General features: G+C 51.8%; 1 protein-coding gene across 4 annotated transcripts in view; it reads right to left on the bottom strand.

The window, feature by feature from the left end:
* Positions 1-3,694, bottom strand: part of PCDH1 (protocadherin 1) — an 82,495-nt gene extending 78,801 nt beyond the window's left edge. For 2 of the 4 annotated variants that reach the window (XM_081872604.1, XM_081872607.1), the window contains exon 1: positions 1,946-2,137. In XM_081872604.1, coding sequence (XP_081728730.1) covers positions 1,946-1,994 — 49 coding nt within the window. In that variant the 5' untranslated portion in view covers positions 1,995-2,137. Of the gene's footprint in view, positions 1-1,945; positions 2,138-3,212; positions 3,232-3,554 lie in introns of those variants that run through there. The other 2 variants (XM_081872605.1, XM_081872606.1) reach the window with 2 other exon arrangements.
* Between the last annotated feature and the right edge of the window lie 8,975 nt (positions 3,695-12,669).

Genomic DNA, 12,669 nt, shown 5'->3' on the forward strand with positions numbered 1-12,669 from the left:
TGCTTGGATGTTGCTGCAGTTTTTTTTTAATAAAAAAATAATCATTGGTTGGGTAACACATAAGAAACATTCAGTACTAGCGCTGGGAAAATGAGAGGTCCCCAGAAGCTGGACTAGAAACTTACAGTAACCACAAACGGGAAGAGGAAAATAGAGCATGATTCATATTTAGCATCTGCATACGAGGCTGCATGTAACTAGCTGTAAAGGGGACTCCACCTCACCCCACCCTTCCAGCCCCTCAAAGAGGTCGGGTTAAGAGCCAATGGCAACAAGTAATCCGGCAACAATACAGTAAATGGCTTTTTGCACAATCAAATCCATACAGCCCCTCTCGCAGGGCACACCTAACACATCCCTCACTCCTAGGAACATCCTCATAGGATACACACGCATCCCATGCCCCTCCTCCATAGGAAGGTACATGCACCGCCACCACATCCTTCCAGCCTGCCTCACCCCCCGCCCCCGGGATACCCAGGGGCGCCTCTTTTCTGTGCACCTTCCACGTCTCCCCTTCTTCCACCCATCATACTTCATCTGCGCGCACACACCTCGATTCACCGACGACATGCTAGGGACGCGAGTTCTCACCGAAAGCGTCCGCCAGCGCTGAAACCCGGGTCTCCATGCATGCCCACTTCCTTTACATGCCCAACACCTGAAGTTCACCTCAGACCTGTCCGCTCTTGCATGCACACGTTCTTGCATGCGTATTCCCCAGCCTTCCCTCGGGCTGCCTTCTGCTCCTTCCCCAAGCACTCCCCGGGGTCTCTCTCCGAAGGAGGCGCATCTACACCCGAACCCGCTGCGCGGCAGCACCCTTTCCCCTGCAGACGCTCCTCGAGACCCCAACCCCGGAGCAGCAATGCCCCGGACAGAGCGCGCGGGGAGCGGGGACCTGGCAAGGGCGAGAATGCAGCGCCCTTTTCACCCGGGGAAGAGGAGGCGCGCTTGCCGCCTCGGCCATCCGCGCGCAGGAGCGAAGCACGAGCGCCAGCCAGGGCAGCTGCCAGCCTCGCCCGCCCGCCCCCCCCCCCGCCGCCGCACCAGCAAAACACGCGCAGTCCGAAAAGGCGCTTGCAGGGATGCCACGTCCCCGGAGCCCGCACACAGGCAGGGCATTCCGGGGCAGGGGCTGCCGTCGGGGCTGGGGGGGGGCGGCACACGAGCGAAGCGGAGTTCTCCCCCCCCCCCACCCCAGCACCCAACAAGTGGCAGGAGGCGAGGGTGCTGGGGACCTGGCAGGAGCCCGACTACTTGCCCCCCTTTCTGATCCGGGAGGGGGCGCACACAGCGCATCGGGGGTGCAGCCATCGGGGGGAAGCCAGGCGTCGCCCACAAACGCCTCCCTGTCGCCCCCCCCCGCTTCTCGCCTGTAAAGGGAGGAGGGTAGCAATATTCGCGGAGCCCTCACTGCCCCCCTCCGGGAACTGTTTCCGATTTCGGGGGCGCTCCCGTCTCCGCAGATTGGAAAAGATGCATTGAGACCCCGATCCGTGAAAAAATAGGGTGCCGAAAAGGAGGGGCGCGGGGGGAGAGAATGAATCGAATTGGCTCCGGGAAGGAGAGCAGCAACCGAGGCGCCGCAGCTCGCGGGGGGGGGGCGCGAAGCAGCTGGATGCGGCGAGAGGAAGAAGGACCCGGCGCAGGACCGCAGGCGAGTCGCCTGCCGGCTGGAGCAAAAACTTGACCCCCACAAGCTGCCTACCAAGTATCCCCCCCATCCTCGCCCCTCCATCCACCCCTCGCCCGCCCGTCCGTCTTCGGGGAGCTGCGCGGCTGCTCGCCCGCCTCTGCCCCCGCCACCCGCAGCCTCGAGCGGGCGCCTGCCGGGCTCGCTTCCCTCCCGCCCGGCGCCCGCATTCCGACACAGCCGCGAGCCCAGCGCGGTCCTCCGCCGCGGGGTCCGCCCTGGCCGCTTCCCGCCGCCGCGCTTCCTTACTTCGCGGCGCCCGGGGCTTCCTCCTGGCTCGCCGCTCCTCGCCGGGCATCTTCGCCTCCCGCCGCCTGCCCGCTGCTCTCCGCAGCAAATCCGCCAGCAGCCGGGCTCGCCCAGCCCCCCGCGCCGTGGCGCTCCGCTCCAAATCCGTTCAGTCCCTTCCACCCGAAGGAAGCCCTCCCGCCTGCCCGCTCGCCCGCGCCACCAGCCCAGCCAAGCAGCCGCTGCTGCTGCCGGGGCGCGCGCCGAGCCGGGCTGTGTCCGAGCCCGAGCTGCTCTCTCGGTGTGTGTGAGGAGGAAGTGCAGGGGAAGCGCAGCCCAGGGATTGCATCGCCCCCCCGCCCGCCCGCTCCTCGCGCGCGCGCGCGCCGCCGCCGCCTCCCTCTCCGCGCTCGCTCGCTCGCTCGCTCCCTCCCGGCTGGCCGCCTCCTCCTCGCCGTCGTCCTCGCTGCCCGGGGAGAGGGAGGCGGAGCTGCGGCGCCTTGGCAGAGCCGGTGCCCAAGCCAAGCTCCGCGCGGAGGTGGCCGCAGCGCCAGCGCCCCAGCCAGCCTCGCGTGCCTTAGCCCAGCCCTGCCGCGCGCTCGCTCGCTCGCCCGCCCACCTCCGAGGAAGGCAACCAGCCCTCTCCGAGCGCCTTCGGGAGCATCCGCGCCACCCGCGCGCCGCCGCGGACTTGCCTGCTGGGGGGGAAGCCATGGGCAGCCCCGCGCTGCCCGGGGAATGCGCGGCGAGATGCCCGCCCGCCCGCCCCGCGGATTTGCAGCCCGAGCCGCGAGGAGGCGTCCCCGGCCACTAGGGGCGCGCGAGGCCTGCTCCCCGCGAGGCGCGGACGAGGCCCGCCTGTCCTGCTGGCCGGAGCCGCTTGGAGCGCCGCGCCGCCGGCCCGCCGCTCGCTCTCCCCGCGTGACTCCCGCTGACCTTGCCCCCGCCAGCCCCGCCGCCCGCGCCCCCTCCCCCCCCCCGCTGTCCTCGCGGCCGGTTCCGGTGAGTCACCCGCGCGTCGCCGGCTGCACCTGCCGGGGGAGGAGGGAGGGAGGGAGGGAGCGAGCTGGGAGTGCGCACCTGCCCGGCCGCCCGCCCTTCCCCCTCGCCGCCTCTGCAGCAACCCCGAGGGGGCTGGCCAGTGCCAGGCCGCTGCCCCTCGGGGATCCGTCTCCGGAGAGCCGCTTCCGAGCGAGGGGCTTCCAGGGAGAACTCCGGGCTGGCGAGGCCAAGATGGTTGCCAGCTGCCCCGGCATCCAGGCTGGCCGAGACAACAGCGGGCACTCACACGCGGGGAAGCGGCTGCCCAGCGCCGGCTCCTCTGCCCCTTGAAGCGGCGCGGGCCCTGCTCTGCCAGTGGTCCGGATTTCCAAGCTGGATTCTGGTCCTTTGCCAAGGACGGAGCGCTCGTTAACATTCAGCCTGGCGCTCCCGGTGCCAAGCTGCCAGGCTCCAGAGAGAGATTCCTGGCTCTTGGGCCCCTGCAGGCCGGCCGCGTCAGACAACTCAGCAGGCGCCTTGCGGAGCCCTCCCGGGGTGGGGGGCTGCCGGGCTGCCCTGCTGGCTAGCTCCCAAGTCCGCACGGTGTACTTTCTAGCATCGTTAGGAGTAGATTAGAGGCAGAGCCAACCTGTTAAAAACACGTGTTGCTTCTTTCCTGCAGCAGCTCCAGATTTTTTACATGCTGCTCAGCTCTATGAACCTGTTGCGCAGCGCAGCCCCCGCGTTCCTTCTTGCCATACATGCTCCATTCGCCTTCCATAACCCACTGCACCATCTAGAGGCTGCTTTGTCTTCCAATGGAATGACGGGCTTTATGTGAGTTTGAGTCCTTGGGCTGTGTGTGTGTGTGTTAAAAAGAGAAAGAGAGAGTATCTCTGCATCTTCCTGGGAGAGAGGGGTCTTGTGAGGAATGTGAATTTCTTATCAAAAGACTCCCCCCCCCCAAAAAAGAGAGAGTCTCTTAAGGATTCCTGCTGCTCCTCTTTGCTCCAACTCATCTCTCCAGTCTAATCCTCCACTCCTTGCTTGCTCCAGGCTTTTCTGCTACTGCCCACTGCTCTGGAGCTATGTTTACCCCCCCCCCCACTTTTGTTTCATTTCATCTTAAATTAAATCATATCCAAGGCTTGAAGTTTGCTTTCCCCTAGTACATCACTCTATGCTGATGTTTGGAAAAGCAACGCACTGCAGTGGAACTGGCCACTTCTAGCTTTTTAGTTTGATCTTCACCCAGTAGTGAACTCTGACCCCAATTAGGATGGCGTTTGCATGTTTCCATTGTAGCTACAAATCTGGCCAAGGTAATGTGCCTGTTGCGCAGCCCAGTCTCAATGGACTTTGCTCTGTTTACTTTGTAGGTAGGCCTGCAAGGCTTTGTTTGCATAAGATACCCAGGTAACTGGTGTGAAACCGCACCTGCGTTAGAGACTGGGGAAGGGTTATTCTAGTTGGGTTGTTAAGACTAGGAAGCATGCAGCTGGTATTAAAAAGTTACCTTTTTCCTTTTATTTTCTGTCTGCTTTCAAAAGCTTGCTGGAGCATCAAGGATGTTGATGGGTTGAGATCATGTTCAGCTACATGGTCTTCTCAGAAGTACAGTACACTTCCTGTTCCTGTTCCTTCAGGTGTTTCCAGTTATTAAAAGAGAACTGAATGTTACCATAAGACAGATTTATGAGGAGAGAAATTGAAGTAGCAACGTCCCTCCTCTTAACTCACACAAGAGTCAAAAGGAGGGAGGTTGTCACTTGAATGTCCCTCCTTCGAAATCTCTCCCATTAATTAACTCCCATTAATTTCCTGGTGGGTGGTGTTCAGAGGGCTGCTTTTGTTTATTTCTCACCGCAGTCCTTGAGTGGCATGATCCTCTGCATTTGCCACCTGAGGCAGCTCCTTGCCTGTGCCTTGTGGGTACAGCTGCTTATGACTGAAAAGGCCCTGCCCGTGTCCTTCAGCCTGGTTCCTACTGTGTTCAAGAGGAGGAAGCGAATCTTCGTGAAGGCGTGGGTGATCCTCGGAAGAAGAGCCGCTCTCAGCATTGGCTTCTCTCGCTCAACCACCCGCAGGTTTTGATGCTGCCCCTTCCGGAGGACACTGGGGAGCCCAGCATGGTGCAGAAGAGTCCATCAGCCCTACCATGCTGTGGCACATTGCACCGAGACAGCTGCAGTGTGGTGCCACGGGGTCTTGTCAGGAAAACAAAGTCTGTGATGGGAGAGTAGCCAGATAAATCTCTAGAAAAGGGGAAAATATAGGAGAGCAAATGAACCTTACATGAGAATAAATACTCTCCCCCAACACAAATGCTGCAAACCTGGCTGCTGGTTGCTGTGAGCTGTTTCAAAGGCTCCTCTGTTCTCTCATCAGCTCTGGGCTCCACAGGAGGGGGGGGGAGGGAGAGGATTCGGGCAGCTAATGCTAATAACACAGATGTTCTGACAATTCTCTCCTTCCTACAATTAAAAACAAAAGGCACTGAAAAACAAACATGAGGAAATGAGCAACATGAAAGACTCTAGGCTTTTTTCCTCTCCCCCCCATACAGTATTGCTCCTGCAAACAAATACAAGGCGAAACAAAGATGGGTGTCTCTGTGTGGCAGCCTGGGCACCATGCTAGATCTGAGCGCAATGTTGATTTCCCAAGCCAGGTTCTAACAGTATCTAGGGCACACTTGGGAAGATGTTCTGCTGATATGGGGACCGCCTGGGCTGCTTTTAAGAATTTACAGTACCAAATGGGTGGGCAGAAAGGAACCACTGTTTGGGGAGGGGGCACCAGGTCACACTAAGGGGGGGGGGTAGACAGGACACAGACAATGTTATGGTGTGGTTCAAAGACACAGTGCTAATTCCTGGGTGTTGATTGTGATGACAATCTCAGAGTTGTCATGCTGATTGGCACGTATAGGTAGGAAGTGTGCCAGTTTGGGGTCCTCGGATAGAATGCTGATATTCTTGTATGATATTCACATGGATTTGGGGTGTGGCATCATCCTGAGTCCGGGTTATAGTCAGAAGGGTGCCAGACATTGTGAGACCTTGGGCTGGGGTTGTCAGGAGAGAAGGTTTGGCATTGATTTGGGGTGGTGGGTTTTTTGTTTGTTTGTTTGTTTCTGTTTTTTGCAGCATCACTCACATATTGGAGTGGCACCAGGAAGGTGCTGTTGTGTAGGTGTGATTCCTGTCGCACCGGGCTTTTCATGGAGGCCATGATGTATGCTCTTCCCTGGAAAGCTTTCTCTCTCTCTCTCTCTCTCTCTCTCTCTCTCTCTCTCTCTCTCTCTTTCCTCTTGCCTGTAGGATACATGCTGCCAAATTATCAAGAGGTTGTTTTTATTACTGTTTTAACTCTTTCTTTAACCTTGTTTTTCTCTCTGCTGCACTTTCACTCACTCATTAATTTTGGTATTTTTCTCACGGTATATAACCCCTGTCACGGCTGCCATGGCAACAGGAGGGAATGCGTTCAGCGCTAAAATATCCTCTCAAAAATAACAAAAATAAGAAAACACAGGCAGCTTGTGTCAGCCACTGCAAATGCCAGTTTGATGCCGACCTTGCGGTGATGGGAGGAAGAGGAAGAGGCTGTGAGCTAGAGGAGAATTCCCGTTATTAGCCCAAGGCCCCTCGAGTCGTGGTCTTGTCTGAAGATTACCAGATGCAGAGAATGAGAACCCTCTGAGTTGATGTTGCCCTTTCCCGCTCCCTTTGATGTCAGTTTTCCTTCCTGACTGTTGATTCCCCTGTTCCTTGAGAAGCAAGTCCCAGAAGGAAATCTGGAAGAGAGGGAAATATTGGCTGCTAATGGTTACATCACTGGTTTGCTCATGTCTTTCAGATTCCCCCCTATGAGCCTAGTATTCCAAATACCAAAAGAAGATGCCAGTCCTTTTTAAATATTCCCTGTACAGTACGGGGTGCTTCTTCGGCACCCTGAGATCTGCTGCTTCCCAAAATGACACAAACACATTTCGGCTCCCACCCATTCAACCTGCCAGCTCCCACTCCTTTGGGTCCTAATTCGTTACCTTGGCCTTTGGAGTCCACACAGAATGCAGAGCATGGACCAAGAGGAGGAAGGAAGGGACCACTGCCCCAGGGGAAGGGAATGGCCCAAATTGCTCAGCTCATTTTTCCTTTACCACGTAATACTTCATACCAAATCTAATAAAACAAGGGATGTTTTTATTGGAGACATTTACATGGGGGGAAAAGGAACACAAACATCTGAGCCGTGATGGCTATTCTTCCTCCGTGGTTGGAGCCAATGGATGGGGCACCACAGCTGGTACCAGATAATACCTGCTGCATACCTTTATTTCCATGGTGCTCTGCAGAGAACAGGACCTTCCATGTACGCAGTTCTTTGTAGACCACAAGGGAGGCCTCACAGCAGGCCTAGCAGGAGGGTGCTGAGTGCTCCCAGCTGTTCCTCAGTGCGGTGGACAACCAACTTGTTCTAGTCAGGATCCTGCACCTTTGCAAGTTCCATGAGAGGCAGTTCTACAACAGGCAAAGAGATACGCAGAACAGAGATGGAGTCACAGGCAATGTGCCCCCTGCTGTCCTGCTGTTGGCCATGCAGCTGTCAAAGGCGGAAGAGCCCTACTGGAGCAACCACTTGGCAAACCCATACGCATGTTGCAGAAACCCCCTCCCCATCCCTGGTGCTGTTCAATGAAAGTTTGCATCTTTGTCACAATGAGTGAGCAAATAAGGAGTCCATGCCCCCCCTCTTCGTGGTAATTCATTGTTGCTACAGGTGAGTGTCATGGGACACTGACAGAAAGGGGAACCAGGGACTCAATTGCTACTGCAGGTGTCGCTGTTAGTAGCTCCTCTACTGTGGGTATGGGTGCTTCATTCTGTGTTTCTTGGAGAGGTACGGAATACATTCTACCAACACTGCAACAGTGCAAATGGTATGTGCAAATGACAGTGCAAATGGTATGCTTGAATAGCAGAACCATAAGGCTGTCCAGTATATCTTGAGAACTATGATACATGGAATAATAATAATAATAATAATAATAATAATAATAATAATTTATTATTTGTACCCCGCCCATCTGGCTGGGTTTCCCCAGCCACTCTGGGCGGCTTCCATAGAAACCAAAAATACACTAAAATATCACAGATTAAAAACTTCCCTGAACAGGGCTGCCTTAAGATGTCTTCTGAATGTCAGGTAGTTATTTATCGCTTTGACATGGAAGATAGCATTTAGATTTCCAATACCATCTCTAACCCTGAGGCCCTGCTTTGGGCAAGAACACAGGTAAGATTCCTCCATTAACTTACCCCATGTTTTATAGACAGTTGCATTTTGCATGGTTAGAGCACGTTCCTGGTAAGCAGTAATTCATGGGACACTGCTATGGGGATGATAACAATCCTGATCCACCTTACAAGAAACTTGGAAGGATTCCTGAATGATTCTTGAAACACAGGGAATACTTAATTGTTAATACTACCAAGAACCAGAGTGACATGTGATAATGAGGTAGTGTCTTCCATCCCCACAGCAGCCTCCACCATGGCAAGCAATGGGGATTACAGTTATAAGTGGAAAGGCTTTTTTAAAATTATTATTAACCTGCTTCAGCCTTAGGTAGCCCTAAATCAAGAACACCTCAGTGGTGTTTACTTATGTGCAGAGATGCTCAAATAGGCAATCTTTCTGGGGTGGCCACTGTATTGGAAAGGCTTGCATTGGCATGGTATTTAGAGGTATTCTTGTTTGAAAAAAGCAAGTTACCAATGCAGTAGAGTCCGCTTCTTAAATTTCTAGGTATCTGGCCTGCTGTGTTCTAATGTAGCCTTATACCAATGGATGAATCCAGTTTACCATACTTCTCAGTAACAAAACACGTAGCTGCTTCCCAGCCAGCAAGGTCACACAGATTAATAAGGTGGCATTGTGGAATGATTTGGGGCCCTGGAAGGATAGGGGCTTATTTATTAATATAAGCCATGCTCTTTTGAAATCTGTTTAGGGTTGTTAACCATGAAATAATATCCAGCTTTCCTGCCAGTTTAGTTTCATTTAACCTGTGAGGTACTCGCTTATTTTGAATTTGTAAATAAAGCAGGATATTAAAATAATGCTAATTGCAATGCTCATTAAGAAGAGCAAATTATGCAAAGTGTAATGTAATGTAATTGGGTTAATCAATTTATCTTCAGCCCATAACTATTGTTATACGACAGAGGGGTTGCTTTGGTTGACGTCAGTGGATGCCAATCAAGCCTGTGATGTTATCTCTGCAGGACTACAGTTTGTGGTAGAAGAACTGGTCAAACCAGTTTCTTTATTAAGTTTATGTCCCTGGGATGGGCCTGTATGCACTCCATTTACATGCCTTAAGAGCTGGGAAAGGACAGGTGCGTCACCACTGCAACAACTGGTTGGTGGTGCTATTTCAGGAGGGGGTAGGCCTCCCCCTTCACTCTGCTAGAGGCTACATCATCTAGGAGAACAAAAGGCCAACAGCTAGTCTTCCATTTAGTTTGAGTTGAAGCTGCAGAGATACACAGAGGCTTGTTTTGCTCTCTGTGCTGAATCCAAAATTATGGTTTTGGGGACATACCTATAAATTGAACGGGGAAGCCAGAGCTGTTGGAGAGTTCATGCTGTAAGCTTTTCCATCCTATCCTCATGTTGTATATATGTGTGAATCAAATCACAAATCCTAACCACATTACAGTCTCCAGTGATCTTCATTCCAAGGAAACAGAACCCTGAGAGAGAGCTGGAACGGCTGGAGACTCGTACCACTCAGAGATTGGGGTGCAAGCAACAGCATGCTCGGGATTTCTCAAAGTTAAAAATTAATCCATTCACATGTTTGTGTGTGAAGGGGACAATAGTCATAAAAGAGTATGGTGGAACCTTTGGAAGTGGGTTCTAGTATATAAAAAGAGACTAGCCAATAGAAGCAAGATGGACAGGAACAGAATGCTAGGCATGAGGAGGGAGAATTCTCCCAACCGTTCTAAGGCATGAGCTGAATAATGGCCTTGGTTCTAACTTAAAATATGTGAATATGTGACAATTCTCTGGCAAGCAAAGGCATTCTTGGCACCCTCTTCCCCTGCTGTCAAACTCCTTGTGTCACACACATGAGTCACACATGATCCCAGACGAGTGAGCAAATGTCAGCACTTGTACTAAGTTTTGTGCTTAGATGATGCTCAAAGCCAATGTGTTTCAAACATAGATTCTGTGGGTAGCCTTTGGCAAGTCTCAGCCTCAATTGCCCACTTGAAGAATGGAATTATTTATTGTTATTTCTATTGTTATACATTTATGAGCCGCTTGTTCTGTTTGCAACTCTCAAAGTGACTTGCAGTCAATTAAAATAGACCTTAAAACCATGCAGTTAATTAAAGTGATTTTACATAACTTGACTGCTGGGATAGCTCAGTCAGCAGAGCATGAGACTCTTAAGGTTGTGAGTTTGAGCCTCACGTTGGGCAAAAGATTTTCCTGCTTTGCAGGGGGGTTGGACTACATGTCCCTTGTGGTCCCTTCCAGTTGTTTGAATGCAATAGACGTAAGGGAGAAGAAAGGCATTAAACTGCCAGAATGGCTAACTAGCTAAAACCCAGGAAATGTTTACTTGGGGGTAAGGTACAAGAAGGGCAGCTTCACACATAATGCTGATCTCAAGCTGACCCTCAAAATTCATCAGAGGCAGTGAATTGGGGGGGGGGGTTCAATTTTGGTGATTTTAAAGATGTTTAAGGAGTCCTTCCTTCCTTCCTTCCTTCCTTCCTTCCTTCCTTCCTTCCTTCCTTCCTTTCTCTCTCTCTCTCTCTCTCTCTCTCTCTCTCTCTCTCTCTCTCTCTCTCACATACACACACACACCATTGTAAAGCAGTGGGTGGCCATGCAGCTGTCCAAAGTGGTGGCTGTGGGCTGGTGTCCACCATTTAGTTTTTGCCCCAATGCCCAAGATGTAGTTTCAGTCCAAGGCACCTGGGCTGGGGAAGCCACTACACAGGCACACAAAGACAGCTGCTATTGGTGGTAGAAAGTTTATTTATTTATTTATTTATTTATTTCTGCCTGCTGCAGCAGCAGCAGCAGCATCATCAGGAAGGAGTCACTTAGTGAAAGAGACCCCTTGCTGGCCACCATTGATCTTAAGAAATCCACAACAAATCCCTAGTTCTCCCACCCAGATTTGTGAGCCAAATGTCTTTCAACCTGTCCACTTGCAGCCGTGGGAAACCCCTCTCAGCAGAAAGCAATACATGGGCACAGGCTTCAGTTGGCCAGGCTAAAGGGCTGGATGGCGGAAGGGAGGGAATGGCTTCCTGCCTTCATCCTTTCAACTCCTGCCATGCATTTGGGGCCATTGCAGGCCCTGAATTTGCTAACCGCTTCAGCTCTGAACCCATCAGAAGTATGCAGCATGTTGGAATCAGGGTTGCATTCATCCTCTGAGCTCAAGAAAAGGCCACCACCATAGAGTTGAAACCAAAATGGAGCAGCAGCAGCAGTTCTTAATAGCACAGCAGCGAATTCCTCCCACAATTAATAACCAGTAGATCTGCAAAATTGTAACAGGATTCATGAGTTTCAACTGAAAATTCAAAGCACATTACAAAGAATTTGTGTGACAAACTGCTCATGATTCCAGTACCTGCCATGTTCCACCTGCATATGCCAAAGCAGACAGGCAGGTGGTGAAAAATGGTTTCTGGTTTAGTGAAGTGGTGTGTCAGTTTGTGTGTTTTTTCCCCTCCTGGATGGGAGGGTACTATTTGAATTTTCAGTTAAGGTGCAAAAAATTGGTCAATCCTGCCAAAGAAACAGGTTGTTGTTGTTGTTTAGTAAACTCCTGCACACAGTATTTGCTCTCTGCAGTCATCTTGTTCATGAAAAATGTATAACAAACTCTCTCTCTCTCCTCCCATCTCTCTCTCATTGCTCTGTGCACGGGATCTTCTCCAGTATAGCATCTTTGAATCCCATTAGTCTAGGTATTTACTCTATCTCTAAGATCACTAGGGAAAGGTGTTTAAATAAGATCACCGCAGTTCACAAACAGATACCGCCTCATTCTCTGAAATGCTGACACCTCTCATTATCTTTTATTCAAGATGTTCAGCCAGCTTTCTGTCCAATTGACAGCAATGCATCCATGCCAATGGATTTAATTTTGTGAGGAGGACTTAATGAGACAGAGCATTAAATTTCTTAAAGGACGTCTAAAGAGGAACATCCTACTGCATTCCTTTCCCCAGCCAATCAGGCTCAAATGCTTCTTTAGTGTGTTTGCTGTTTCATAAAAACAGTAAAGATTATTCTTACTTCCATTTAAATTGGAACTTCTCAAAAAGATCAGGTCTGTTCTGCTCATATTTTCTGATGCTGCTTTTTGATGATTCATGATGCATAGTCTGAGTTTGAGGGGTTTGTCTTTATGATGCCTGAACCTCTTACCATCCCTGGAGAGCTGGACCCAGCAAGGGTTAAACTCTCAAGGAGGATCCCATTGTTGGACTGAGAGAATGCCCATAGTTACCATCTAAGTATGGTCATTAGACTGACAAGGGAAGCTGCTCTGAGCCAGAGGGCAAATGACCTTCTTCACCTGGCTGATATAAAGAAAGATAACGGCAGAGAGCTGAGCTGGAAGGAGGCAAAAGCTAGGAGTCCAGATTTCAGCTGGAATCCAAGGCTGTGCAGGTGGGAGAGGCAAGATGTTCTGGGGTGTTGTAAGCCCCTCC

Source organism: Podarcis erhardii (genome assembly GCF_964252035.2).
Source record: "Podarcis erhardii genome assembly, chromosome: 8".
In the NCBI taxonomy this organism is placed as follows: Eukaryota; Metazoa; Chordata; class Lepidosauria; order Squamata; family Lacertidae; genus Podarcis; species Podarcis erhardii.